General features: G+C 35.1%; 1 protein-coding gene across 1 annotated transcript; it reads left to right on the top strand.

Moving 5' to 3' along the window:
- Positions 1-2,273: 2,273 nt before the first annotated feature.
- LOC111051669 (calmodulin-like protein 4) lies at positions 2,274-22,562 on the top strand. Its single transcript, XM_022338215.2, has 5 exons — positions 2,274-2,548; positions 6,102-6,132; positions 7,672-7,803; positions 11,996-12,178; positions 22,424-22,562. Exons 1-5 carry the CDS (start codon positions 2,546-2,548, stop codon positions 22,528-22,530), a joined length of 456 nt encoding a protein of 151 aa, XP_022193907.1. The 5' UTR covers positions 2,274-2,545; the 3' UTR covers positions 22,531-22,562.
- Positions 22,563-26,396: the final 3,834 nt, after the last annotated feature.

The following is a 26,396-nucleotide window of genomic DNA, read 5'->3' as shown; positions in this document are numbered from 1 at the left end:
AACCTAACCTAACCCAACCTAACCTAACCTAACCTAACCTAATCTAACCCAACCTAACCTAACCTAACCTAACCCAACCTAACCTAACCTAACCTAACCTAACCCAAATGTGATTAAACATTTTTTCTTTAGAATTCATCATTCCACTAAATCCACTAATTCAGCCATGTTTTTTCACAAATATTTCCAACAATTTTAAGTTTAGGCTATCGAGGTTAGGTTAGGTTAGGTTAGATTGGGTTACGTTAGGTTGGGTTAGGGTTAGGTTAGGTTGAGTTACGTTAGGTTAGGTTGGGTTAGGTTAGGTTGGGTTACATTAGGTTAGGTTAGGTTTGGTTGGGTTAGGTTAGGTTGGGTTAGATTAGGCTAGGTTAGATTAGGTTAGGTTGGGTTAGGGTTAGGTTAGGTTGGGTTAGGTTAGGTTGGGTTAGATTAGGTTAGGTTAGGTTGGGTTAGGTTAGGTTGGTTAGGTTAGGTTGGGTTAGATTAGGTTAGGTTAGGTTAGGTTAGGTTGGGTTAGGTTAGGTTAGGTTAGGCTATCGAGTGACTAAACATTTTTTCTTTAGAATTCATCATTCCACTAAATCCACTAATTCAGCCATGTTTTTTCTCAAATATTTCCAACAATTCCAAGTTTAGGCTATCGAGGTTAGGTTAGGTTAGGTTACATTAGATTGGGTTAGGTTAGGTTGGGTTAGGGTTAGGTTAGGTTGGGTTAGGTTAGGTTAGGTGGGTTAGGTTAGGTTAGATTAGGTTAGGTTAGGTTAGGTTGGGTTAGGTTTGGTTGGTTAGGTTAGGTTGGGTTAGATTAGGCTAGGTTAGATTAGGTTAGGTTGGGTTAGGGTTAGGTTAGGTTTGGTTGGGTTGGGTTAGGTTGGGTTAGGTTAGGTTGGGTTAGATTAGGTTAGGTTAGGTTGGGTTAGGTTAGGTTAGGTTAGGTTAGGTTAGGTTTGGTTGGGTCAGATTAGGTAAGGTTATGTTAGGTTGGGTTAGGTTTGGTTGGTTTAGGTTAGGTTGGGTTAGATTAGGCTAGGTTGGATTAGGTTAGGTTGGGTTAGGTTAGGTTAGGTTTGGTTGGGTTAGGTTAGGTTAGGTTGGGTTAGGTTAGGTTGGGTTAGATTAGGTTAGGTTAGGTTGGGTTAGGTTAGGTTAGGTTGGTTAGGTTAGGTTAGGTTGGGTTAGATTAGGTTAGGTTAGGTTGGGTTAGGTTAGGTTAGGCTATCGAGTGACTGGACATTTTTTCTTCAGAATTCATCATTCTACTAAATCCAATAGTTAAAAATACCTATTAAGCATAATGAAAACAAGTTAACCTTTTTTAAAGCAAAAAATTTGCATTTTTCTGCGCATTTTCTGCAATATCTCAAAAACTACTGAAGTTACGAACCTGAAATTAGTTTCATTGGATTCCTCGTCAAATTTTACATAAGATTGCACTAGTTTTAAACATATTTTAGCCATAAAAAAATTATTAAAAATAAAAATTGATATAAAAAATTTGAACTTTCCACCATGTTTTTTCAGCTAATCCTTGGAAATCGACAACAATGTCATACATGGTTGATCTCGTATTGATCTCCTCTATCGATCTACGTTGGTCTCAATGCTAGATTCCGCGGCCCATAAACTAAAGTGCCCCCAATTTGGCTAGAAGATACTGCATGATACAGCATCAGCATGCGTTCGACACTGAACAGTCTTCATCTTCCGGAGCAAATAGACAACTCTAGAAAACCTTTTGCAAACTTTGGTGATATGCAACTCCTATAATAGTTTGGTATCAACACCAAAACCAGGTAACGTCACATTACAATGATTAATTCGAATAAAAATTTATTGGGTAAACTAACTTACCTACCTCAAAAATATGTGTTGGTATTTCCAAATCGAGATCCTTTGCCAATTCAAGAAGATCATTCTCGTGAGAATTTGTGTTACTGTAACTATACCTTACTGGAATTGAAGGGTCCATTCCAGTAATGAATGTAAAATCCACTATTTAAAAAAATTAGCAATCGTATTCTAAATTTTTATATGATGCTTTAACCTGCAAATTGGTTGGATTTTAAAAATTCGAATTTCTGATTTCTTTGTTGATCAAACAAACAGCTGTTTTGATCAGTGGAAACAGAATTTTATTCCATAACATGATTTGTGGAAATCGTAAAGAAACAGAAATCATAAATCAAAATTAAAATTCCATTGAATAATAAAGTTTGTTTGATTGTTTTTCAAATAATATTTTGTCGTACTATGTCATCTGTCAACATTGTATATCTTTGTAGATCTAAATGGCAGTAATGGGATTGGAAAGTTTATAACCTAGAAAACTAGAAAGTTTTGAGTTTAGACTGATGTCATGTGTCACTTTTTTTATTAGATTCTTCAATTAAAATTCCATCCTTTTCACTACTATTTATCCATATATATATTTCTAAAGTGAAAGGTCATTGTTCTTATCATCAAATCATAATATCATATATTCAAAATTAAGCACTACAATAACAACACAAACAAGTCTTTAAGTAGGCCTACATTTTGAATAATGGTAAAAACCTTTTGACCAATTTCCGTAATTTCTCTATTTTTAATTTATTTGAATAGATTATTTTAAAACGTTTTCGAGTTATGGCTGCACTTTAGTATATGGGCCGCGGAATCCAGCATTGAGACCTATACAGATCGATAGAGGAGATCAATACGAGATCAACCATGTATGACATTGTTGTCGATTTCCAAGGATTAGCTGAAAAAACATGGTGGAAAGTTCAAATTTTTTATATCAATTTTTATTTTTAATAATTTTTTTATGGCTAAAATATGTTTAAAACTAGTGCAATCTTATGTAAAATTTGACGAGGAATCCAATGAAACTAATTTCAGGTTCGTAACTTCAGTAGTTTTTGAGATATTGCAAAAAATGTGCAGAAAAATGCAAATTTTTTGCTTTAAAAAAGGTTAACTTGTTTTCATGATGCTTAATAGGTATTTTTAACTATTGGATTTAGTAGAATGATGAATTCTGAAGAAAAAATGTCCAGTCACTCGATAGCCTAAACTTGAAATTGTTGGAGATATTTGAGAAAAAACATGGCGGAAAGTTCAAAATTTTATATAAATTTTTATTTTTAATTTTCTATGGCTGAAATATGTTTAAAACTAGTGCAATCTTATGTAAAATTTGACGAGGAATCCAATGAAACTAATTTCAGGTGCGTAACTTTAGTAGTTTTTGAGATATAGCAAAAAATGTGCAGAAAATTGCAATTTTTTTTATTTAAAATAGGTTAACTTGTTTTCATTGTGATTAATAGGTATTTTTAACTATTGGATTTAGTGGAATGATGAATTCTAAAGAAAAAATGTCTAGTCACTCGATAGCCTAACCTAACCTAACCTAACCCAACCTAACCTAACCTAATCTAACCCAACCTAACCTAACCTAAGGTTGGTTAGGTTAGGTTAGGTTGGGTTAGGTTAGGTTAGGTTAGGCTATCGAGTGACTAAACATTTTTTCTTTAGAATTCATCATTCCACTAAATCCACTAGTTCAGCCATGTTTTTTCTCAAATATTTCCAACAATTCCAAGTTTAGGCTATCGAGGTTAGGTTAGGTTAGGTTACGTTAGATTGGGTTAGGTTAGGTTGGGTTAGGTTAGGTTAGTTGGGTTAGGTTAGGTTAGGTTGGGTTAGGTTAGGTTGGGTTAGGTTAGATTAGGTTAGGTTAGGTTGGGTTAGGTTAGGTTGGGTTAGATTAGGCTAGGTTGGATTAGGTTAGGTTGGGTTAGGTTAGGTTTGGTTGGTTAGGTTAGGTTAGGTTGGGTTAGGTTAGGATGGGTTAGATTAGGTTAGGTTGGGTTAGGTTAGGTTAGGTTAGGTTAGGTTAGGTTTGGTTGGGTTAGATTAGGTTAGGTTAGGTTAGGCTGGGTTAGGTTTGGTTGGGTTAGGTTAGGTTAGGTTAGATTAGGCTAGGTTAGATTAGGTTAGGTTGGGTAGGTTAGGTTAGGTTTGGTTTGGGTTAGGTTAGGTTAGGTTGGGTTAGGTTAGGTTGGGTTAGATTAGGTTAGGTTAGATTGGGTTAGGTTGGGTTAGGTTAGGTTAGGTTGGGTTAGGTTAGGTTAGGTTGGGTTAGGTTAGGTTGGGTTAGGTTAGGTTGGTTAGGTTAGGTTGGTTAGGTTAGGTTGGGTTAGATTAGGCTAGGTTAGATTAGGTTAGGTTGGGTTAGGTTAGGTTAGGTGGGTTAGGTTAGGTTGGGTTAGGTTAGGTTGGGTTAGATTAGGTTAGGTTGGGTTGGGTTAGGTTAGGTTAGGTTGGGTTAGATTAGGTTAGGTTAGGTTAGGTTAGGTTAGGTTGGGTTAGGTTAGGTTAGGTTAGGCTATCGAGTGACTAAACATTTTTTCTTTAGAATTCATCATTCCACTAAATCCACTAGTTCAGCCATGTTTTTTCTCAAATATTTCCAACAATTCCAAGTTTAGGCTATCGAGGTTAGGTTAGGTTAGGTTACGTTAGATTGGGTTAGGTTAGGTTGGGTTAGGTTAGGTTAGGTTGGGTTAGGTTAGGTTAGGTTGGGTTAGGTTAGGTTGGGTTAGGTTAGATTAGGTTAGGTTAGGTTGGGTTAGGTTTGGTTGGGTTAGGTTAGGTTGGGTTAGATTAGGCTAGGTTGGATTAGGTTAGGTTGGGTTAGGTTAGGTTTGGTTGGGTTAGGTTAGGTTAGGTTGGGTTAGGTTAGGTTGGTTAGATTAGGTTAGGTTGGGTTAGATTAGGTTAGGTTAGGTTAGGTTAGGTTAGGTTTGGTTGGGTTAGATTAGGTTAGGTTAGGTTAGGTTGGGTTAGGTTTGGTTGGGTTAGGTTAGGTTAGGTTAGATTAGGCTAGGTTAGATTAGGTTAGGTTGGGTTAGGTTAGGTTAGGTTTGGTTGGGTTAGGTTAGTTAGGTTGGGTTAGGTTAGGTTGGGTTAGATTAGGTTAGGTTAGGTGGGTTAGGTTAGGTTAGGTTGGTTAGGTTAGGTTAGGTTAGGTTGGGTTAGATTAGGTTAGGTTAGGTTGGGTTAGGTTAGGTTAGGTTAGGCTATCGAGTGACTAGATATTTTTTCTTTAGAATAAAATTCATCATTCCACTAAATCCAACAGTTAAAAATACCTATTAAGCATCATGAAAACAAGTTAACCTTTTTTAAAGCAAAAAATTTGCATTTTTCTGCACATTTTTTGCAATATCTCAAAAACTACTGAAGTTACGAACCTAAAATTAGTTTCATTGGATTCCTCGTCAAATTTTACATAAGATTGCACTAGTTTTAAACATATTTCAGCCATAGAAAGTTAAAAAAAAAAATTTATATAAAAATTTTGAACTTTCCGCCATGTTTTTTCTCAAATATCTCCAACAATTTTAAGTTTAGGCTATCGAGTGACTGGACATTTTTTCTTCAGAATTCATCATTCTACTAAATCCAATAGTTAAAAATACCTATTAAGCATCATGAAAACAAGTTAACCTTTTTTAAAGCAAAAAATTTGCATTTTTCTGCACATTTTTTGCAATATCTCAAAAACTACTAAAGTTACGAACCTGAAATTAGTTTCATTGGATTCCTCGTCAAATTTTACATAAGATTGCACTAGTTTTAAACATATTTTAGCCATAAAAAAATTATTAAAAATAAAAATTGATATAAAAAATTTGAACTTTCCGCCATGTTTTTTCAGCTAATCCTTGGAAATCGACAACAATGTCATACATGGTTGATCTCGTATTGATCTCCTCTATCGATCTACGTTGGTCTCAATGCTAGATTCCGCGGCCCATAAACTAAAGTGCCCCCCGAGTTATAAACTAACCTAAGTATCTTATTGGGTATATTATTATTTTGCTTTCAACTTTACAGTAACTTTATAGACGTCTTTACTGTTCAATACATTTTTCTGTCCTTTTAACATATTCATTAGCCTCTAACTAAAACTTCCAAAGTAAACTTTCTGGGTTCAAGTAAGTAAGGTTTTATTTAATTTAATCAATTGAAATAGAAAATTCCTCACGGTACTATTTTAACCTAAATTAAAAAATATAAGATGTTTCAATTCAGAATTATTTTTTCAGGCACATCACTTCAGGGAGCAGGATATTGATGGTACGTGTATTTTTCATCAATATACCTATAGGCTAATATTAATAATTAATACCAACGTGTAGTCAGGCGTCTTGAGACGAGTGGTTAGAGCCTATAGCCTAACCTATACTCAGATTCATTGAATTTGTTGGCACATTAGATATGAATTGTAAACGCAATATAGTAGCCAACACTTAATCTGTCGCCATAACGTACATACTATATGAAAATCCAATGAGTCATTGAATTTAATGAATTTATTGGCTATGTGCTTTAGCCGCGACGGATGTAACAACGTATCTGGAGCTTCCTGTCTATAGCTGCGCGCGTCTCGACTCTCGATAAGGAATGGCAGTTGCACCTCAAGTCCATACTGTGATTATAGAAGCCACAAGGACACGTCTAGATATAAAACAAAATTATTAATAGCTACAGTGAGGTGCACGTTATAATGGCAGTGGAGAAAGATAGGATAACAACGCTGCCGATACTCACTCTCTTGTCAATTCCTTCTTGACGGTAGATGATACAGGTTTATTAATAAATAAAGTTCGTTGTTTAAAATAATCATTTGTATTTTATTAAGCAATAAATTATATTTTTCAACAAATTTATAATCAAAATGTTAATATTGTTAATATTATTAGGCCTAATTCTACATTGTTAAAAATCAATCTGACAACAGAGCGAAGCGAGAAAGAGATAGCGCTATCCGCTTTGTTGAATAATAGGCAAGGATAGCAATACCATAGCTAATTAAACAATGCCATTATAACGTGCACCTCACTATAGATATGTATTACTAAATCATTGAAAAAAAATTCCGTGGCGAATGAAATATAATTTATTATTTTAAACAAGAATGAACAGTTATCGAATGAACAAGAATGAACAGTTTTCAGCTATCGTTTATAGAAAGCAGTGGTAAGGCAGAGAATCGGCATCGCTGTTCTCCTTTCGTTCTCTACTGTAGACCTCACTATATAGAGCCATTAAGATCAAACTATAAAATCAATGAAATATTATGTGATTCATTTGTTGTTCTTCTTATAAGAGTACCCCACATAGGCTAATGATGTTGATTGAAAGAATTATAATACAATATTTATTATGTAGTTGTACATTGTACATTAATGACTTTCCAGGGCCGGTTTCCAAGCTCGGGATTTAGCTAAGTTCTAGGCTTTGAACAGTTGGAGTCAGAAAATTGGTTTTCCAAAACGGGGCATAGTCGTAGTTTTTATGATAATCTTTATTTTCTCATTTATATTATTGAAAACGTTTTTCCTTGACGAAATGAAACATGCCTTAATAATTTAAAATAGCTGAAACTTTTTAAAATAGAGAAACACTATTTTCTCTTCATTTTATTTTCTCTCTATTTTATTTTGTGTTCAATTTTCTAGAAATTCAATTCAAATGTGGACTGCGTCTACGCCCCGTTTCAGAAAGCCAATTTTCTGACTCGAGCTGTTTAAAGTCTAGAACTTGGCAAAATGTCGAGCTCAGAAACCGGCCCTTATAGTGCTTCAACTAATGAGTTGGACTATTGTTTTTCAGAGTTCAGAGAGTGCTTTTTCCTGTTTGCAAGGAACGGTCAGATTCGAACCCTGGATGAGCTGACTGTCATTATGAGGTCGCTTGGTATGAGTCCGACTATTGCCGAATTGAAATCCTATTTGAAGGAAAAAGGTGAGATACATAATCTTCTATATAATAAGAGAGAGTAGGGTTGTGTTTGTTCGCATCAAAACATGTCAACTTGTGGATTGCATACCGGAAAAATGGGAATGAATTAAATCTCGAAATTTCGCACATAGAATTTAGAAATATCAATCTCGTGCACCTCGAAGCCCAAATTTCAATTTTTCTTCTAGATTTTTCAGAATTAATGTTCAAATTCCATTCATGGGACATGAATACATATACCATATATTAATATAGAACACTTATTGAAATGGGCTGCTTTAAAATTAATAAAACAAAACATATTAAGTATATATTTTAAGTTTTTTTAATAAATAAAGGGTGCTACAAGTTTTATTTTGTTTTATTAATTAATATAGAACTATAATCAAGAGAGACAACTTCTTCGAAACGGATGGTTAAAACTGACAACTAAATTAATAACCAGTCCAATTTTGTCAGGTTGGCATTAAGTTGAGGAAGGCTTCTAAACAAGATATTAGTTGTGTCACTTTATTAGGTTAGCACCAAGTTGAAGAACTTATCTATACTACGATAAAGGAAAGAACTGGCTCATACATGTGCGGGATAGGAAAATTATGTTTGATGCATCATCACGTCTAAACTACTGGACTAATATTAACTTGAAATTTTGCATATAGATTCTTAATTAACCGAGGATGGTTCTAAGCCTATTTCAATCTCTTCAAGATTCCACTCGGTCAAGTTTTCAGTTTGTCAAGTTTCAAAATAGACCCTTGCGGAGCACGGGTTACCTGCTAGTCAATAATATTAAGAAACTTGTCATGATACTCTGATACACATTCCTACATGTTTGTCTATGTAATATCAGCAGTCTTCATTATCATGTATTGTAGGCGAATGACCATTCAATTGTTTATTGTACAAGTGGCACAAGTGGTTGTATACCTAATACCATAGAGAAACAATAGCGTAAGTAGATATCCCATGGTATAGGGCGTTTATGTCGCAACTTTTACTGTTATCCCAAGCCGATAGTTCACGTAGGTCTTTCCTATGCAGCTGTGTGACGCTAGTAGTCTCTCAAATTGTGCCGTTCCTACACTCTCACCCCAACAAAACATTAAAAATTGAAAATAATCGACAGTAATCGGCTTGAGATAACAGTAAAAGTTGCGACATAAATTCCCTATACCATGGGATATCTACTTACGCTATCGTTTCTCTATGCTAATACCAATTAAGTATCATTTAGGCTACATAAATAAATTATTATTCTATTATTACTACAGTTCTAGATTATAAGTTGAAATCTATCCATGCAATCACTTTTGATACATTGAATGTATACATAATTCAATGAATCTCAAGTACATCTAGTGAGGTCCACGTTACAATGGTAGTGGAAAAAGATTGGGGAACAGCGGTGCCGATTCTTTGCCTTACCACTGCCTTCTTTAGAGGATAACTGATACCGGTATATCTGATGTAATATTAACAGCTCATTCTTGTTTAAAATAATCAATTATATTTTATCCGTTAAGAAAATATATTTTTAATGATTTAATAATGAATTTTTGTGATTGAAATCAAATATTTTCGTGATCAATTATATTATTCTACATTGTTAGAAAACGATCCGATAACTTTGCGGAGCTAGAAAAGGATACCTTGATCCGCTTTGTCGAATGATAGACAAGGAAAGCAACACCACTGTCAGTCAAATACTACCATTACAACGTGGACCTCACTGTAATCATTCACTCACGCTTTGGTTGATGGTGTTCAACGCTGATTGAAGTTCATTGTTAACTCTGATGTTTTGCTTACAATGTACCATTCTTATATACATAGTCAACTGTCTTATGGCAATGTTTCATTTTACAGAATACAGCTGTAAGGATAATTCTTCATGATCATAGCCAGGCACATTGTAAACTACTTTTCAAGCACTTGGAAATATTGAAATTTCTGCTTTTTATGCGTTCGAATGTCTTCTTTTCCAGTTAATAGTTCTGTTCATACTCATTATACTAGACATGCTCCGGTACTAAGAGTAATTATTTTTTAACTTTAAATGGGTTAATAGAATATGGCATAAAGCTCTTCAATAAGTGACCAAATGTTTCAAGAAATTGTGATATTGTCTGTTTTAAGAAAAATCTGATAGCTTTACTTGTTGACATATTCATATAACTGGTAGTTCTGTGAACAGTAGACCTCACGCAGTATTCTCATCCACAAGTACCTGATTGAAACTATAGACCTTATGGAAATACAGCAATAGACTGGCTTCTCCACACATCTGTGTAATAACTTGTCAGCTGATTTATGATGAATAATTCTATAGTCTGATTTTTACTTTCCTTGCCCTATTACCATAGGTAAGGAAAGTATTGCTTTCCGAAAAAAAATTAAGGTACCCCAATTTCTAAATTTCTATACGTTTCAAAGTCCCCTGACTCCAAAAAAGTGGTTTTTGGGTATTGGTCTGTATGTGTATGTGTATGAGTGTATGTGCGTCTGTGTACACGATATCTCATATCCCAATTAACGGAATTACTTGAAATTTGGAACATCAGGTCCTTACACTATAAGGATCCGACACGAACAATTTCGATCAAATGCAATTCAAGATGGTGGCTAAAATGGCGAAAATGTTGTCAAAATTAGGGTTTTTCGCGATTTTCTCGAAAACGGCTCCAACGATTTTTTGCCACAAGTCCCATACCTGTAAAAATTTCAGGAGCACCGCCCCATCTATGCAAAGTTTGATTTTAGATTCCCAATTATCAGGCCTCAGATACAATTTGAACAAAAAATTTCAAGTGGAAAGAATTGAGCATAGAAATCTCTACAATTAATGTTTAGTAACATTTTCACCTAAAATTGAAATTAGCTCGAAATTCGAGAAAATAAGATTATTCAATTGCAAAATGTTGGCAACCACTGTTGATTCTATTAAATCATTCACTATGAAGAGATAGCAGACTTCGCGTGTCTGCAGCGCTATTGTCCTGTCACCAGCTGGCTCAGATCTTAGAATAGTAGACTTGAGATGCACGGGAACACTAGCGTCAGTTGATCAATTTTCATAACGGCAAGGAAAGTTGTGTGAGTGCACCACACCAGATTTTTACTCTAATATTGGCGTATGAAGGAGGCTTCTTTTTCCTTTTATATTATCCTTGAAATGCAAAATTTCCAAAAACCTTGTATATACGTCGACGCGCAATTAAAAAAGGAACATACCTGTCAAATTTCATGAAAATCTATTACCGCGTTTCGCCGTAAATGCGCAACATCTAAACATATAAACATTTAAACATTAAGAGAAATGCCAAACCGTCGTCTTGAATCTTAGACCTCACTTCTCTCGGTCAATAAGAATAATTTGTTCATTTATTTAAACATTTCCATGCGAAAGCATACAGGGAACGCCCCCCCCCCCCAAATTGCTCCCCAATCAAACAATTACAAAATTTACAATAATTGATGATAATTTTTAAAACAATAAATGTAAAAAAGAAATAGAATAAAGCAAATTAATAACTAAAACATACCTTATTTGAAAATAATAAAATTCAAACTGAGTAAAGTAATTCAATATTGACACTACGCTAAAGACTACATGAATACGGAGTGATAAATATCATTTAATGATGGATTTATATAAATGAGAGCAGAGGACCAGCCTTGGAAGGTTGGCGTATGAAGGAGCCTATAGTGAGGTCCACGTTATAATGGCAGTGGAGAAAGATAGGAGATCAACGTTGCCGATCCTATGTCTTGTCAATGCCTTCTATGGAGGGTAACTGATACCAGTTTATTGATGTAATATTATCTGTCCATTCTCGTTTAAAATAATCAATCATATTTTCCAATAATTTTATAATGAATTTTCATAATTATGACAAAATATTTTGTTAATTAACTATCAATTCCACATTGTTAAAAGACGAATTGGCATCAGGGCAAAGCGAGAAAGAGATAGCGCTATCGCTTTGTTGAATGATAGACAAGGATAGCAATACCATTGCTAATTATAACACTGCCATTATAACGTGGATCTCTCTATACAAGTTTTTTTAAATTGTTAATGAATGAATGGTATTATTTGTTTAGCCAATGCTTTTATCCACTTTGGTTGTTTGTATTTGACTTTGCTATGCATTTTTTGTAATGTTGCAACAATAAAATTGATTTGAATTGTTAGGTGGCAAAATGTCGTTCCCCGACTTTCTGAAGGTGATGCACACGCATAGTAGGGCCGAAGAGATTCCCAAAGAGGTGGTGGAGGCGTTCAGAGCCGCCGACAGAGAGAAGAGAGGAGTGATAGCAGCCTCTCACTTGCGCCACCTGCTCCTGCATTGGGGTGAACAGCTCAGCTTGAAAGAAGGTCAGTCGAACAACCGGTCATTCAGCCGCTTGCACAACAGTCGGTTAAATTTTAACCGTGATTAATTTCACGAGAACCAATCAGAGAAGCCGTCTTTTCAAAAACGCCTTCTCTGATTGGTTCTCGTGAAATTAATCACGGTTAAAATTTAACCGGCTGTTGTGCAACCGGGCCAAAGTCAGTTGGTAACAACTACCCAACCACCCTCAAGACTCAAATTTTCTCTAAATACAATTTCAATAAAAACAGTATAAATATATTTTGACATCCCTCTATAGTGAGGTCCACGTTATAATGACAGTGGAGAAAGATATCAGAACTACGTTGCCGAACCTCTGTCTTGTCAATGCCTTCTATAGACGGTAACTGATAAGGTTTATTGATGTTTATTCATTCTTGTTTAAAATAATCAATTATATTTTGTTAAGCAAGAAACTAACTATATTTTTCAATAATTTCATAATGATTAAGATGAAATATTTTGTTAATTAATTATTAATTCTACATTGTTAAAAAACAATCTGTCAACAGAGCAAAGCGAGGAAGAGATAATGCTATCTGCTTTGTTGGATGACAGACAAGGGTAACAATACCATTGCTAAACAAACACTGCCACTATAACGTGGACCAGACTAAGCTATCAGCTATCTCTTTTTCTTTGGTTAGTATTTGTTGGGCTGGTTGGCAGCAACTGTCCATGCCTCTCTGTCATCCGCCATCCTTTTGAGGTCTCTGTAGTTGGCACATCTCACATCCTTCTTCAGCTGTTCCATGCACTCCAGTCATGGCCTTCCTTGCGCATTCCTCCTTCCCTCCATTAATATTTTTGTTAGTCCCTCATGTCGAAGAAAATTACCAACTATAGTGAGGTCCACGTTACAATGGCAGTGTTTGATTAGCAATGGTTTTGCTATCCTTGTCTATCATTCAACAAAGCGGATAGCGCTATCTCTTTATCGCTTTGCTGTGTTGCCAGATCGTCTTTTAACAATGTAGAATTAATAATCAGTTAACAAAATATTTCAACTCAATTATGAAAATTCATTATGAAATTATTGCTTAATAAAATATAATTGATTATTTTAAACTAGAATGAACAGTTAATATTACCTGTATCAGCTACCATCTATAGAAGGCATTGACAAGACAGAAGATCATCCACGTTGTCTCCTATCTTCCTCCACTGCCATTATAACGTGGACCTCACTATAGTTGTGCTCTTCTCCTTTTTATTTCTTTCAGTAGGCCAAAAAATCTTTTCTCTCCAACTCCAACTTGGAACACTCTATGTTTTGTCTCTCCTTTCTATTAGCAGACTATAGATATTCTTCATCCTTTCTATAGTTTTTATTCTTTTCAATAAATAATGTGTGTTAATGTTGAGTCATGTCCAGAAAACATGAAATTCTTGACATCAAGAAACGTGTTTGTTTCAATAGATGAATCCGTGGTGAACGAGAGAAAGTCGCTTAGAATTCATTTTTGAATTCATTTTTCAAGTGTGATTTGCACTTGGAAGAACGCAGTTTGGCCTCTCTGGAGTTTCAATGCTGAAGGCTGTACACGCCGCCGTAGCGTAGCTTGAAATATGTATTTTGAAAGACGTAGCCGACGTATCTCCTAATGTTCAAACTACGCTACGCCGGTTTGGAATGGACAGATTTATTAAGTTTTGGTTTTACGTTGGCTATGTCTCTTAAGAGACGTATTTCAAGCTATGCTATGGCGGTGTGTAGTGGCATAGAGAAAAGATAGCATAAGAAGATATCCCATGTGGGGCGTTTATATGCCAATTTTCATTGCTAACTTAAGCCGATAGTCCTTTTTAGTGAAGCTATGTGACGCTGGTAGTATCTCACACTGTGCCGCTCTTACACTCTCAACAACACACTAATAATAGACAGTAGTCTACAATGATTGGGTTGAGTTAAAATCAGCTTGAAATTTGGAACATGACCGCACAATTCCATGGGATATCTTCTTATGCTATCTTTTGTCCATGGTAGGCTAGTGGTCTCTAGGGAGAGCGATTGGATACAATACAATACAAATAAATTTTATTTCCATTAATATACAAATAAACAATCTAATCAATAAAATGTACATCATATTCAAAATACAAAATATGAAATTTACTACAAATATAAATAAATTGTATTTTTTTGGAAATTAACCTACTCAACTATGGGAAACCCATGTTCTAGAGCAGGTGTAGTAGTAATACAATTAAAATATAGAGTGGGGGTGCAAATACATTGGGTAAGTGAGCTCACATATTGTTCGAAATTATGTCTTCCAGTTGTTGTGATCCAGTTTTTAACGGCGCATTTAAATTTTCGTGAGTTTTCTATTATCTTGATGTGTACAGGAAGTAAATTGTGGAGTTTTTGTGCTAGGTGGTTGAAGTGACGTTGGTATCTTGCCTTCCTAGCCACGTTCGTGATAAGTAGGCTTCTATTTCTAGTGTTATGACAGTGTTTTCTATTTTGAAAGCTTTCTGTGTTCTTGTGCAGTCTGCAAATAATTTCTAGGGAGTAGAGTTGTCTTGCGTCCATCACACCAAACGCATTGTAGAGCTGGTCTGATGGATAACGAGGTGGCTTCTGCTTAATTATTTTAATTATTAGTTTTTGCATTTTTATAAGGGGGTCGAGGTGAACGTGTTCCTCCCCATCCTACAATTCCATAGGTAAGCAAAGACTGAACTAAGGAATAGTAGACCATCTTCATGCACTTCTCGTCTATAATTGTTCTCAGCATTTTGAACTTGAATATTATTTTTCTTAACTTCTTGCAGAGGCAATCTATATGACGATCCCAGCGTAGAAAAGAATCCAGTATAATGCCGAGGTATTTTATTGTACGTTTTCTGTGGATAGTGAATGCCGTGGTGTTGGAAAAGTTGACTGTTAGAAGGTTTTCTTTGGGCTGTCCATGTTGTGTAGCTGAGAAAATTAGAAAGTGGGTCTTGTCATAGTTAAGAGTGAGCAGATTCTGATTTAGCCAATGTGAGATTTTCTGTAATCCAGTTTCAGCTTTACTCCATTCTATTGGCCACGTTGGTCCTGAAAACAAAAGAACTGTGTCATCTGCAAAGGTGGTGATATTGCCTTCAATTTCCATACTGCACAGAGGATTTATATAAATCAAGAAGAGTATTGGACCAAGGACTGTACCTTGCTGTACTCCATATTCAACTTTGAGCTTGCTGCTTCTTTGTCCATTGACTCTGACACTCTGGGTCCGGTTTGACAAGTAGCTTTTGAATAGATCTCATGCCACTCCTCTGATTCCATAGTTGTAGAGTCTCTCCAGCAGAATATCATGTGACACAGTATCAAATGCTTTTTTCAGGTCCAGGAAAATGGCCAGTGGTTTCTCCTCACAGTTGATTTTTTCTGTTATTTGTGAAATGACATTGTGGATTGCATCATTGGTACTACAGTTTGTATTGAAGCCATAATTTGGTGATAAAATATGTTTCTTTTCAAGGAAGTTAATAAGTCTTGATTTTATACATTTCTCAAAAATTTCTGCTAATATATTTATAAGTGATATTGGTCTATAACAGTTCAAATCTTTCTTGTCCCCTGCTTTAAAAATTGGGCATATAATAGCTTCCTTCAAACACTGAGGGAAGGTACCTTCTCCTAGGATTTTATTGGCAATTAGTGTTAATGGTCTAGCAAGAGCTATACTGTTCTGTTTGAAGAGCTCTGGCCTGAAGTTATCTGGGCCTGGTGCGCTGTCTGATTTGAGACTGCTGATTATTTTTATCATTTCTTCTTCATCTACGGGTGTAAAAAAATATTGTCTCACATACTCTAGTGTTTGTAACTGTGGGTTCGTCTGCAGGTTGTTGATTGATTAATATATTTTGTGCCAGTTCAAATCCAATATTTTTGAAGAATTCGTTGAAAACTTTTGCAATGTCTTCATCATTCTCTCCCAGTTTCAATTCTCTTCCTTGTTCATCCAGTTTTTTGATTTGTGTTCTTGGTCTCTGAACTTCAGTTATTTCACCTATCACCTTCCATGTCTGCTTTGCATCTCTTAAGTTTCCAAACATGTGGGAAAAATATTGTTTTTTTGCTTCTTCTATAACTCTAGTTAATAGGTTTCTGAATTTCCTGTAATATTGGTGTAGTTGCAAGTTTGATGTATTATTTCTACATTGTTTGTGAAGTTTATCTCTTCTCCTTATTGATGTTATTATTCCCACTGATATCCATGGCTTGATTTTCTTCTTTCTATGTGGAACGAAGTAAGCTTTCTTACATTCTTGCACGTGCTTATTCATTATAGTGACAAACTCTTTCAATGCGCCTTCAGTAATGTGAATGGAGTCCCATGTTTCTTCCACAAGCAGTGATGAAAACTTGACTTTGTTGAAGACTTCTCTGTTTTGCTTCTTCTCTGCATTATCAATATCTTTGTTGCTTCTTATTCCTAGAATAGTGATGTAGTGGTCTGTTATTGAGTTTTGAAAAACTATTGGCATCAGGTCTTTTTTGAAATTCACTAAAATGTGATCCAAGCATGTAGCGGTGTTGACTTGGACGCGAGTAGGCTGTTTAATACAGTGGGCAAAACCAAATTCACTGAGTAAGTTCTCATAATCATGCAGTTGACGATGTTTGTTTGGTTCCATGGTGTTAATTATATTGAAGTCTCCTACAACTACATGGGAATGTTGACTTGATCCCTCGAACAGATGTCTCATACCGTTGATGAATTCTGTCAAATCTGGGTTGGAAGGTGACCTATATATTGCAGTAATGACAAATATACTTCCTTGAGTTTCGAGGCGGAGATTTAAACAGTTGGCGTGTCGAATTTCTGGCTCCTCAACTTCAACGTTAATATCAGTTTCAATGTATACAATAACTCCATCATTCTGTAGATGATTCTTCTCTGTTGCATATAGATTGTAGTTACTTATTATGCGTGGAGTTGTATTGCAAGAAATCCAGCATTCTGTTAATACAATTACATCAAAGTCACACTGTAAGTCATCTAATTGGATCAGGAACTCGTCAACATTCTTGTTGTAACTTCTGATATTGAGACTAATTATTCTCAGGTTGAACTGTTTCAAGCAATCAAACACATATTTAGGATCCAGAGTTGCAATATCATTTATATCTTCTGAGTCAAGCTCTTCTACCAGATTATTCATCAATTTTACAATGCTTAGTATTGGCTTCTCTTTCTAAGTTTTTTCTGTTCCATACCAAAAGCTCTTTTTACTTTCCTTGCCCTATTACCATAGGTAAGGAAAGTATTGCTTTCCGAAAAAAATTAAGGTACCCCAATTTCTAAATTTCTATACGTTTCAAGGTCCCCTGAGTCCGAAAAAGTGTTTTTGGGTATTGGTCTGTATGTGTGTGTGTATGAGTGTATGTGCGTCTGTGTACACGATATCTCATCTCCCAGTTAACGGAATGACTTGAAATTTGGAATGTAAGGTCCTTACACTATAAGGATCCGACACGAACAATTTCGATCAAATGCAATCCAAGATGGTTGCTAAAATGGCGAAAATGTTGTCAAAAACAGGGTTTTCGTGATTTTCTCGAAAACGGCTCCAACGATTTTGATCAAATTTAAACCTGGAATAGTAATTGATAAGCTCTATCAACTGCAACAAGTAATATATATGTAAAAATTTCAGGAGCTTTGCCCAATCTATGCAAAGTTTAATTTTAGATTCTCAATTATCAGCCTTCATATACAATTTAAACAAAAAATGTCAAGTGGAAAAGATTGAGCATGAAAATCTCTGCAATTAATGTCTAGTAACATTTCCACCTAGAATTGAAAATAAGCTTGAAATCCGTGAAAATGTGATTATTAAATTGCAAACTGTTGGTTCTATTAAATCATTCACTACGAAGAGATAGCAGATATAGTGTGTTTCCAGCGTTTTTGACCTATCACCAGCTGTCTCATATCTTTGAATAGTAGACTTGAGATGCGCGAGTACACTAGCGTCAGGTGATCAATTTTCTTAACGGCAAGGAAAGTTATGTGAGTGTGCCACACCAGATTTTTCTGTCCTGTCCTTCACTCTATCAATAATATCCTGTACTGTATCATTGTAGCCTGTTGTAAGATATCTGAAGCTTTCTGTATGTCTGGATATTGCGACAATAGCGTGTGATACACTGTTATAAATTTTACTGTCTCTTGTGTCAATCCTCACTAACACTACATCCTTTGATGTGAGCCCCTACGCTTCGTGAATTGTGTTAATTCTTTGGGACTTATATTGCGATTAGTGAGAATTTTCTTCTTTTGTGTAAATGTAAGGATTAGAGTATCTTCCTTCAGCTGATGAGTTTCGCCGTTTTTGAAAGTTGGAAGTATTGATCTCACTTGGGCGTTCTTTGTGCTGATTCCTGGGTAGAATGATTTAAGTGCAAAACAGACATCCACTGGACACCGCTTAGTTACAGTTATATATTCTTCCGGCTCACAGAAATCTGAAATTTTGTTCCACTTGATAACTACTTGTGATCTCTCTATATATGGAATCTGGTTAGAGTCACCCACAACTATTATTTCCACTGCTCCACTTAATTCTGCAATGAAGCCAATGTAACCCGCATGCATCATTAGCCCCTCATCAATGTATACTTTTTCATATTTCTTGCCTGTATTATTGATAATCTATATATATAAAAGCGAAATGGCACTCACTCACTGACTGACTCACTCACTCACTCACTCACTCACTCGCAGTACTAAAAATCTACCGGACCAAAAACGTTCAAATTTGGTAGGTATGTTCAGTTGGCCCTTTAGAGGCGCACTAAGAAATCTTTTGGCAATATTTTAACTCTAAGGGTTGTTTTCAAGGGTTTAAAGTTCGTCTTTTAGCATGTATATTCTTCTTCTCCCAATCTCTTAATTATAATTGAAATTTCCATATTATATGTTACTATAGAACTATAATCTAGATAGAGTACCTCTTCGAAACAGTTGTTGAATGGCAACTAAATTAATAATTTTGTCAGGTTGGCATTGAGTTGAGTTGACTTTGTTAGGTTGGCACCAAGTTGAAGATTCAAATGCATTTATCGCAGAAAAATTTATTGGGCACTGCTACTTCAATCCTGGGAATATTATATTACTAGCCGTCAGGCTCGCTTCGCTCGCCATATCCGTTTAGCCAGACGTTTAGTCTGGACCCCCGACTGGATTGTCCTAACATATGATAAAAATGCTCAAATGAAAAATGCAGGCGAGCGAAGCGAGCATTTTCGGACGATACAGTCGGGGGTCCAGGGGGCGGAGCCCCCTGGCTAGACGGATATGGCGAGCGAAGCGAGCCTGACGGCTAGTATAATATATTATGATGCTACTGTCCTGTAGTCTGTTCTAAGCTGGATAGATGTGTTATGACTGGCGTATTGTGCTGAGACTGAATCTCTTATATCCTTTATGCTTGCTCTAGTTTGAGTTAAAACTAAATCTTTTCCTGGAGAGTGCTTTCGTATTATATACGTAGATTTTCCACAACCAGGCACTCCTTCTATCCAACTGATTTGTGGGAATCTGGACTTGTTGATGTGAATTTTATTAATTCTACCTATTAGCTCGCCATCTAGCATAAGCTCTGTATCTCTAGTGACTAATATGTATTTTTCAGTTGTTTTGAACTTATTCTCCTCTTCTAAGAATTCAACATATTTGCCTCCTTCTTCTAGAATGTATCCCATTCGGTATAGAGTGTTTGTTTTTAATAGAAATTTTTTCATTTCATTATCAAATATGTTCATATCTTTTCTTTTTACTCCATCAATTGCTCTACTTGTCACGTCATAATATATACCATTGAGAATCTGCTTGTAGATTTTAGCATTTTCAGCATTAGCCTTTTCAAGGAGGTTACGAAGATCTATCATTGTATTAACATATCTTTCGTACTTTGACACACCCTCGAAAAATCCAGCAGGATACTCTGTAGCATTAGCATTATATTGACTTGGTATTTCTAAGAAATTGATATTTCTAATTCCTTGATTGTAAAATACAAAACGTAGGGCTTCATTCTCCAATACAGAACTCAACATACTTATTGCCGGTATATCTTGGATTGCATTGTTGAAAATATCAATTCCTACTATTAAGGGGTAATTAACAAAACTCCAACTGTTCAGAAGAGCAAGTGTATTAAAGAATCTCTGATGTTTCTATAATGAATACTTGACAATTAGATTTTCCAGAGAAAACTTTCATATACTCTGCTTCAGTGTTAGTAAGTTGTTGCCATTCATTCAGATCAATTTTCGAGCATTTTAAAACTTTTGAGAGCCCCTTAGATAACAGCATGCTGTTGCCTTCCTTGCATGCAAAAGAAATAACTAAATCTACGTATTCTCCATAATTATAAACAAGATTAGTTCTACTTTTTGGAATTTTTACAGTCATATTGAAATTTTTCAATTTGTTAAGCATCTCACATATATTTCTACTAGAGGTATTATTCACATTATTTCAATAAAAACTTTTTGTTTACTGAAGCGTTGCACGGTATTATGAAAAAAGTTTTTAGTACCCATAGTCGGTCTTTTCAACTAATTTCCTCAATGCTTTTTCATATTCTGGACAGCTTTTGTCACTAACTTTGTGGTTTGCTGGATTTTTTTTTTTTTTTTTGCAATTAGCACATACTTCTTTCTTGTTTTTATTTGGACATGCCTTGATTTGATGACCAGTTGTTGCACAGTGGCTGCATGTGTTTTGTTGCTGATTACAGTGACGGCCAATATGATTTAATCCTTGGCAGCGGAAGCATCTACTAACAGAAACGTAGTCCTTAACTAGTCCTTGATCGAAGACCAATCTATATATACTTTCCTCATATTTTTGAGTCTGTTCCTTATATCTGCAACACATTCCACCACCCAATTAACCTGATTTTTGTCTTTTGGACCAATCTTGAAAATTGGCTTGAATGAATTTTTGAATTGCTCGATCTGCATTGAATCTTGCAGATTCCTATTATAAACTTCGTTGACTCAGCTCGGCAGGAACATTATAAATTACTAATTTAGGTCGTATTTTATGTGGCTCACTTACCTCAAATTCAGCATTTCTTAGTGTAGACACACGAAAAATTTTATTTTTGTCCATACTAGAGTCCATCACTAGAAGCACTCCCTCACCCCGCACATTGATCGCTTTTTTATTTTCAATAAGTTCTCATTGGAAACAGTTTTTTTCACAATTTTTTCAGGTTGTCACTTATTTCTGTCTCTGTGCCCTGGATGTTCTTCGGTTTAATCAAAACAGTTTTTTCCTTGGGTATTGGTCTGCTCCTCTGTTCACTCATCTTCTTGGCAGTTACTCCTGGTTTCTTTTCTTCCTTCTTCTTGGGTAGTTGAACCGTTTGGATTGGTGTTGGAATTGAGAAGTTTGATGTTAGCTTCTCAATTTTTTCCTCAATCTTGCTGAGTCTCACATCTATCCTCGTTTTGTCAGCTGCCACTTCACTGCTCTCACTGGTTTTTCGTGCCATGATTTTCAATTCAAAACACAGCTCCAGAAAATACTCGTAGTCGGCCTTAGATATTTTTCTCTTCTCAAATAGTTTTGAGCCGCACACCTTGAAAGATAATTGTAATTTCTCAAGTTCATTATATTTATCACTTGACTCCATTTGTCCTGAATTATTTATATTTTCACTTTCTTCACTAGACTCAATTTGTCCTGAGTTATTTATATTTTTACTTTCTTCAAACTCCGATGCTAAAAATTGTGATAGTTTTTCTGGTGATCCCATTTCATATCGAAATCACCGTTCCGAGCGTTGACCCAGTTTCACGAATCACTAACGAATACTATTTCACTCACGCAAAATTTTGCTAACTGAACTAAAGACTACGACTAACAATGAAAACGATGTTCACTCTACGACTGCTGAACTAAGGATGGTTGGCTGAATTCTAAAGTACGGTTGATATTGTTTACTTTTATTTTTTACTAGCAGGTAACGCGTTCTTTGCAAGGGTCTAATAAAAAACTTGACCAACTGAAATCTTGGACTATTCGAAATAGGCCTGTAACCATCATTGGTAAATTAGGAATCTATAAATATGCATAATTTCAAGTTAATCAGGCCAGTAGTTCAGACGCGTAATCATTCGTGTATTTCCTATCCCGTACATGTATAAGTTAGTTCTTTCCTCTATTATATTATTGATAACAGTGAATAAAGCTCATTTTGTTCTTTTTCAGTTGATCAAATCTTCCGTGAGGCGAACGTATCCCCCGCCCCCAATGGAATGGTCAAATATGAAGACTTTGTTAAAATCGCTTGTGCCCCGGTACCTGACTATTACTGAAATGCCTAAAATATAAGGCAAGTATAATGGAAACAGTCATCAATCACAGTCATCAATCACATGGCATTTGGCTATATACATCACAATATTTATCATCATCCAATTTTTTTTAATTTATCATAATTTGTTTTAGTGACACACTGATTTCATCACAATGTTTGCTATTGTTAACCGCAAGGTTTTTTCAGAATTTTATCATATTATTCATTATCAAACGTATATTAGTATAATGTTAATTCCTTTGAGGAATGGATTCAACCTCCACAAGTTTGAAACTTAACCTATTATTATATTTTATTCACTTGCACTTTATTGTGGCACCAATCGGGGATTGAAATTTGATGTAAGATCCGCTTTCATAGATTTTTATAAATTCCTCGATGTAACTCAACCCTCGATATTCAGTATTAATTGTTTTCAAACTTTTCTTGGAGTTCTTATTATAGTTTAAATAGATTTGAAGTATAATTGATGTTTTGCATCGAAATGAACTTGGATTCCATCAGACATCTGTGATCAATATTGATAGGTATTTACATTTATCAATTCCATCCAAAACAGTATTCCCTTTATACTATAATGTACTTAATTGTTATTAAATGTTACAATTCTATTTTATAAATATATTATTATAAACTGTCAATAAATTTAAATTTACATTCCTTATCTAGTCTTTCATTGGTGAATTACATTTGTCTTCTAGTAGCTTATAGGAATATTATGGCGAGACCATATTATACGTTTTCAGAAGAGTCGACAGGGCAGGAAGCTCTCCAATCAGCTGATTCCCGAACGCCAACCCAATCAGCTGATTCCCGAACGCCAACCCAATCAGCTGATTCCCGAACGCCAACCCAATCAGCTTCCTGCCTTGTAGACTCTCCTGAAAACGCCGAATGTTGTCTCGCCCTTGAATTATTTCTTAAAATTACAACGTTAATTCTTCTAAAAGTTGAAAATTGGTTTAGATTAAAGATGTTACAGAGTTAATTCAATTTGAACAATATATATAAAAACAACTCACACGTTATTGAGTAGTTTAATTTGTCTTGTTCTAATGATTTAGTAAGTAACTGGAAAATTATCATGAATCAATTTGGTCTGATCAATTTATTTTGAAGGAAGGTTTGTGAAGGATTGAACTGGGCATAATATTATTATCAAAATATTTATTCAATAAATACATTTTTGCTATCACAAATTTCAATTAGTTAACTTTTTTAGGGTGAAAACTAAGATTCCACTATTCCATTATAAATAATTTATTAAAACTAACACTTTTCGCTCACAAATCACAGTACATTATTTCCTGCAAAACTAGGCACAAAGGTGAATAAAAGAAAGTAACAACAGTTAAAAACTATAATAGAATTACAACAACATCCGACTTGGAGGGATGTAGAACCAGTTCAGCCAGAGTAATAGAAGCAGGCGCGTTTGCCAAGTTGACAATCATACTCAGTTGATGCATTGCTTTCAGAGATCATTACTTTCAATCAGGTATGCGCATCATGAGGTGTTGAACACTCATTCCAGACTACAGAACGCTGTCCGATCTAGTGTATACCTACTTTTCTCTGCTCAGCATATCCCTCCAAGTCGGAAGTTCTTGTAATTCGACTATAATAAAACAGTTGATCACATTCTTGTCTCATGGAGCACACACAAGTAAAATCTAACCAACCACCAGAAAAAAACTAATAATTTTATTTTATTCTTTATTGATTCAATAATTACATCAATGATAGGGAGAGAAAAAATAAGGTAACCTTTTGCTATTCCTCTCCCAAATTTAGATAAGTTTACACATAGTCCGAAATAGGTTGAGTCTTGTCGTTGTTCACTTCACAAAATTTTCAGTCCTTGATTATTTTCACAATAGTTATTTGTGCAACTAATGCGCAAAGTGACAGTTTGCTGCACCAAAAGAAACGTTTACGCCCGAGCCGTAGGCGAGGGCGGAATGGCTTCTTGAGTACAGCAGAGAAACTTTGCTCACGTATTTCACATTAAACTTTTCCTACAGTTACTATTGAATATGAGAAGTGGTTGATTATGGGTAAAATGATGGCTGAAATCCATCAAATATGTTCATGTGTGTGATGCTGTTATTAATGACAACCTTAATTCATTCAAAAATTAATAATCCCATTGAAGTTGAATATTCTCAGCCAAAGTTCTCATTTTTATTCATTCAAGAATCAGAAAAAATACAGATAGAACAAAAAATTCGCATTCAAAATACACGCCAACAGCTGATTGGGATGGCTGAACCGACAAGCGCGCGACCTAGAGGGAAGAATCGTACCTAAGTTTGTTTCATCCAGCTAAAAAGTACTGAAACAGGATTCAGAAATTTAGACTTTTGCTCAAATTACCGAGAAAAATGCTCAAAGTAAACTGAAAAATATTTATAAAAATAACATATACATCAGAGAATATTTTTATTGTAGTATTCTTATGTTTTTTATTATTTTTATCTATAAACTATGGATATCGAACGGTAATCATTTAACCTCAAAATTCGAATTTTATAATTTATATTTGCTACTTTTCTCATTGCTTGCAGTTGAAATAATAATCAATAGAAAATAACTATTATTTATTATTAGATGATGAGAATTCGTAAATGATGATTATTTAATTATGATTTAGATGAACATTATTCTTGTTTTGGATTTCTAGATTGGGATTTTATCATAAATGTAGGGTATCCATTGAAATGATTCTTATCTAAATCTAACCACAGTCATTATTACCAACTTAATTTTTGTTTTGCACTAATCCTCCATGTAACCCACCAACTATTTTGTGTTGCCATGTTGCAAATCTGGAGTACGCAAAGTAATACTTTGCGCACTAGAGCGGAAAAGTGATTCTTTGCGTTCTGTAATCAGTGCAGGAATGGTCACTTTTCAAGGTAACTAGGAAAAGTAAATTTTTAAATCTAGATGCTTTAGACTTTTAACAAAGCTATTCCCCTGCTCCCAGTCATGCCCCGTTTTGCTCCACTACTCTCAAAATACAATTAATTATTCTCAGACCATTAGCATAGAGAGAAGATAGCATAAGAAGATATCTCATGGTATAGGGCGTTTATGTTCAATGTTTACGTCGTAGTAGTTCTTTTTCTTGTGATGCTGGTATAGTGAGGTCCACGTTATAATGGCAGTGTTTGATTAGCAATGGTATTGCTATCCTTGTCTATCATTAAACAAAGCGCTATCTCTTTCTCGCTTTGCTCTGTTGCCAGATCGTCTTTTACAATGTAGAATTAATAATTAATTAACAAAATATTTTATCTTAATTATGAAGATTCATTTTCAAGTTATTGTAAAATATAATTTCTTGTTTCATAAAAAATAAATTGATTATCTTGAACGAGAATGAACTTAATTATTACATCAATAAACCTGTATTAGCTACCGTCTTTAGAAGGCATTGACAAGACAAAGGATCGGCAACGTTGCTCTCCAATCTTTCTTCACTGCCATTATAACGTGGACCTCACTATAGACGCTCATACTGTGCCGTTCTTACACTCTTAGGCTCAACTCACACTTATGCGACTCAGGTCTAGAAGAGACTCGACTCTAGTCGAGAGCATGTGTTTTCAAATGGTGACAGTCGCGGAGACTAGAGTCGACAGGTCTGAGTGTCACCATTTGGAAACACATGCTCTCGATTAGAGTCGAGTCTCTTCTCGACCTGAGTCGCGTAAGTGTGAGTTGAGCCTTACACTCCCAACAAAAAAGTAATAATTGTTTTGTTTTTTCGGACTGGTTTCTACGGTTTTGCAGATTTGACGCCTACTGAGATCGGACTAATAGTCGACAGTAATCGTCTTCAGTTGACAAAAAACGGCT

The sequence above is a fragment of the Nilaparvata lugens genome, chromosome 4 (genome assembly GCF_014356525.2).
Source record: "Nilaparvata lugens isolate BPH chromosome 4, ASM1435652v1, whole genome shotgun sequence".
Classification (NCBI taxonomy): Eukaryota; Metazoa; Arthropoda; class Insecta; order Hemiptera; family Delphacidae; genus Nilaparvata; species Nilaparvata lugens.
The sequence above is the reverse complement of the archived record's forward strand: the minus strand, read 5'-3'. Positions and strand labels throughout refer to the sequence as shown.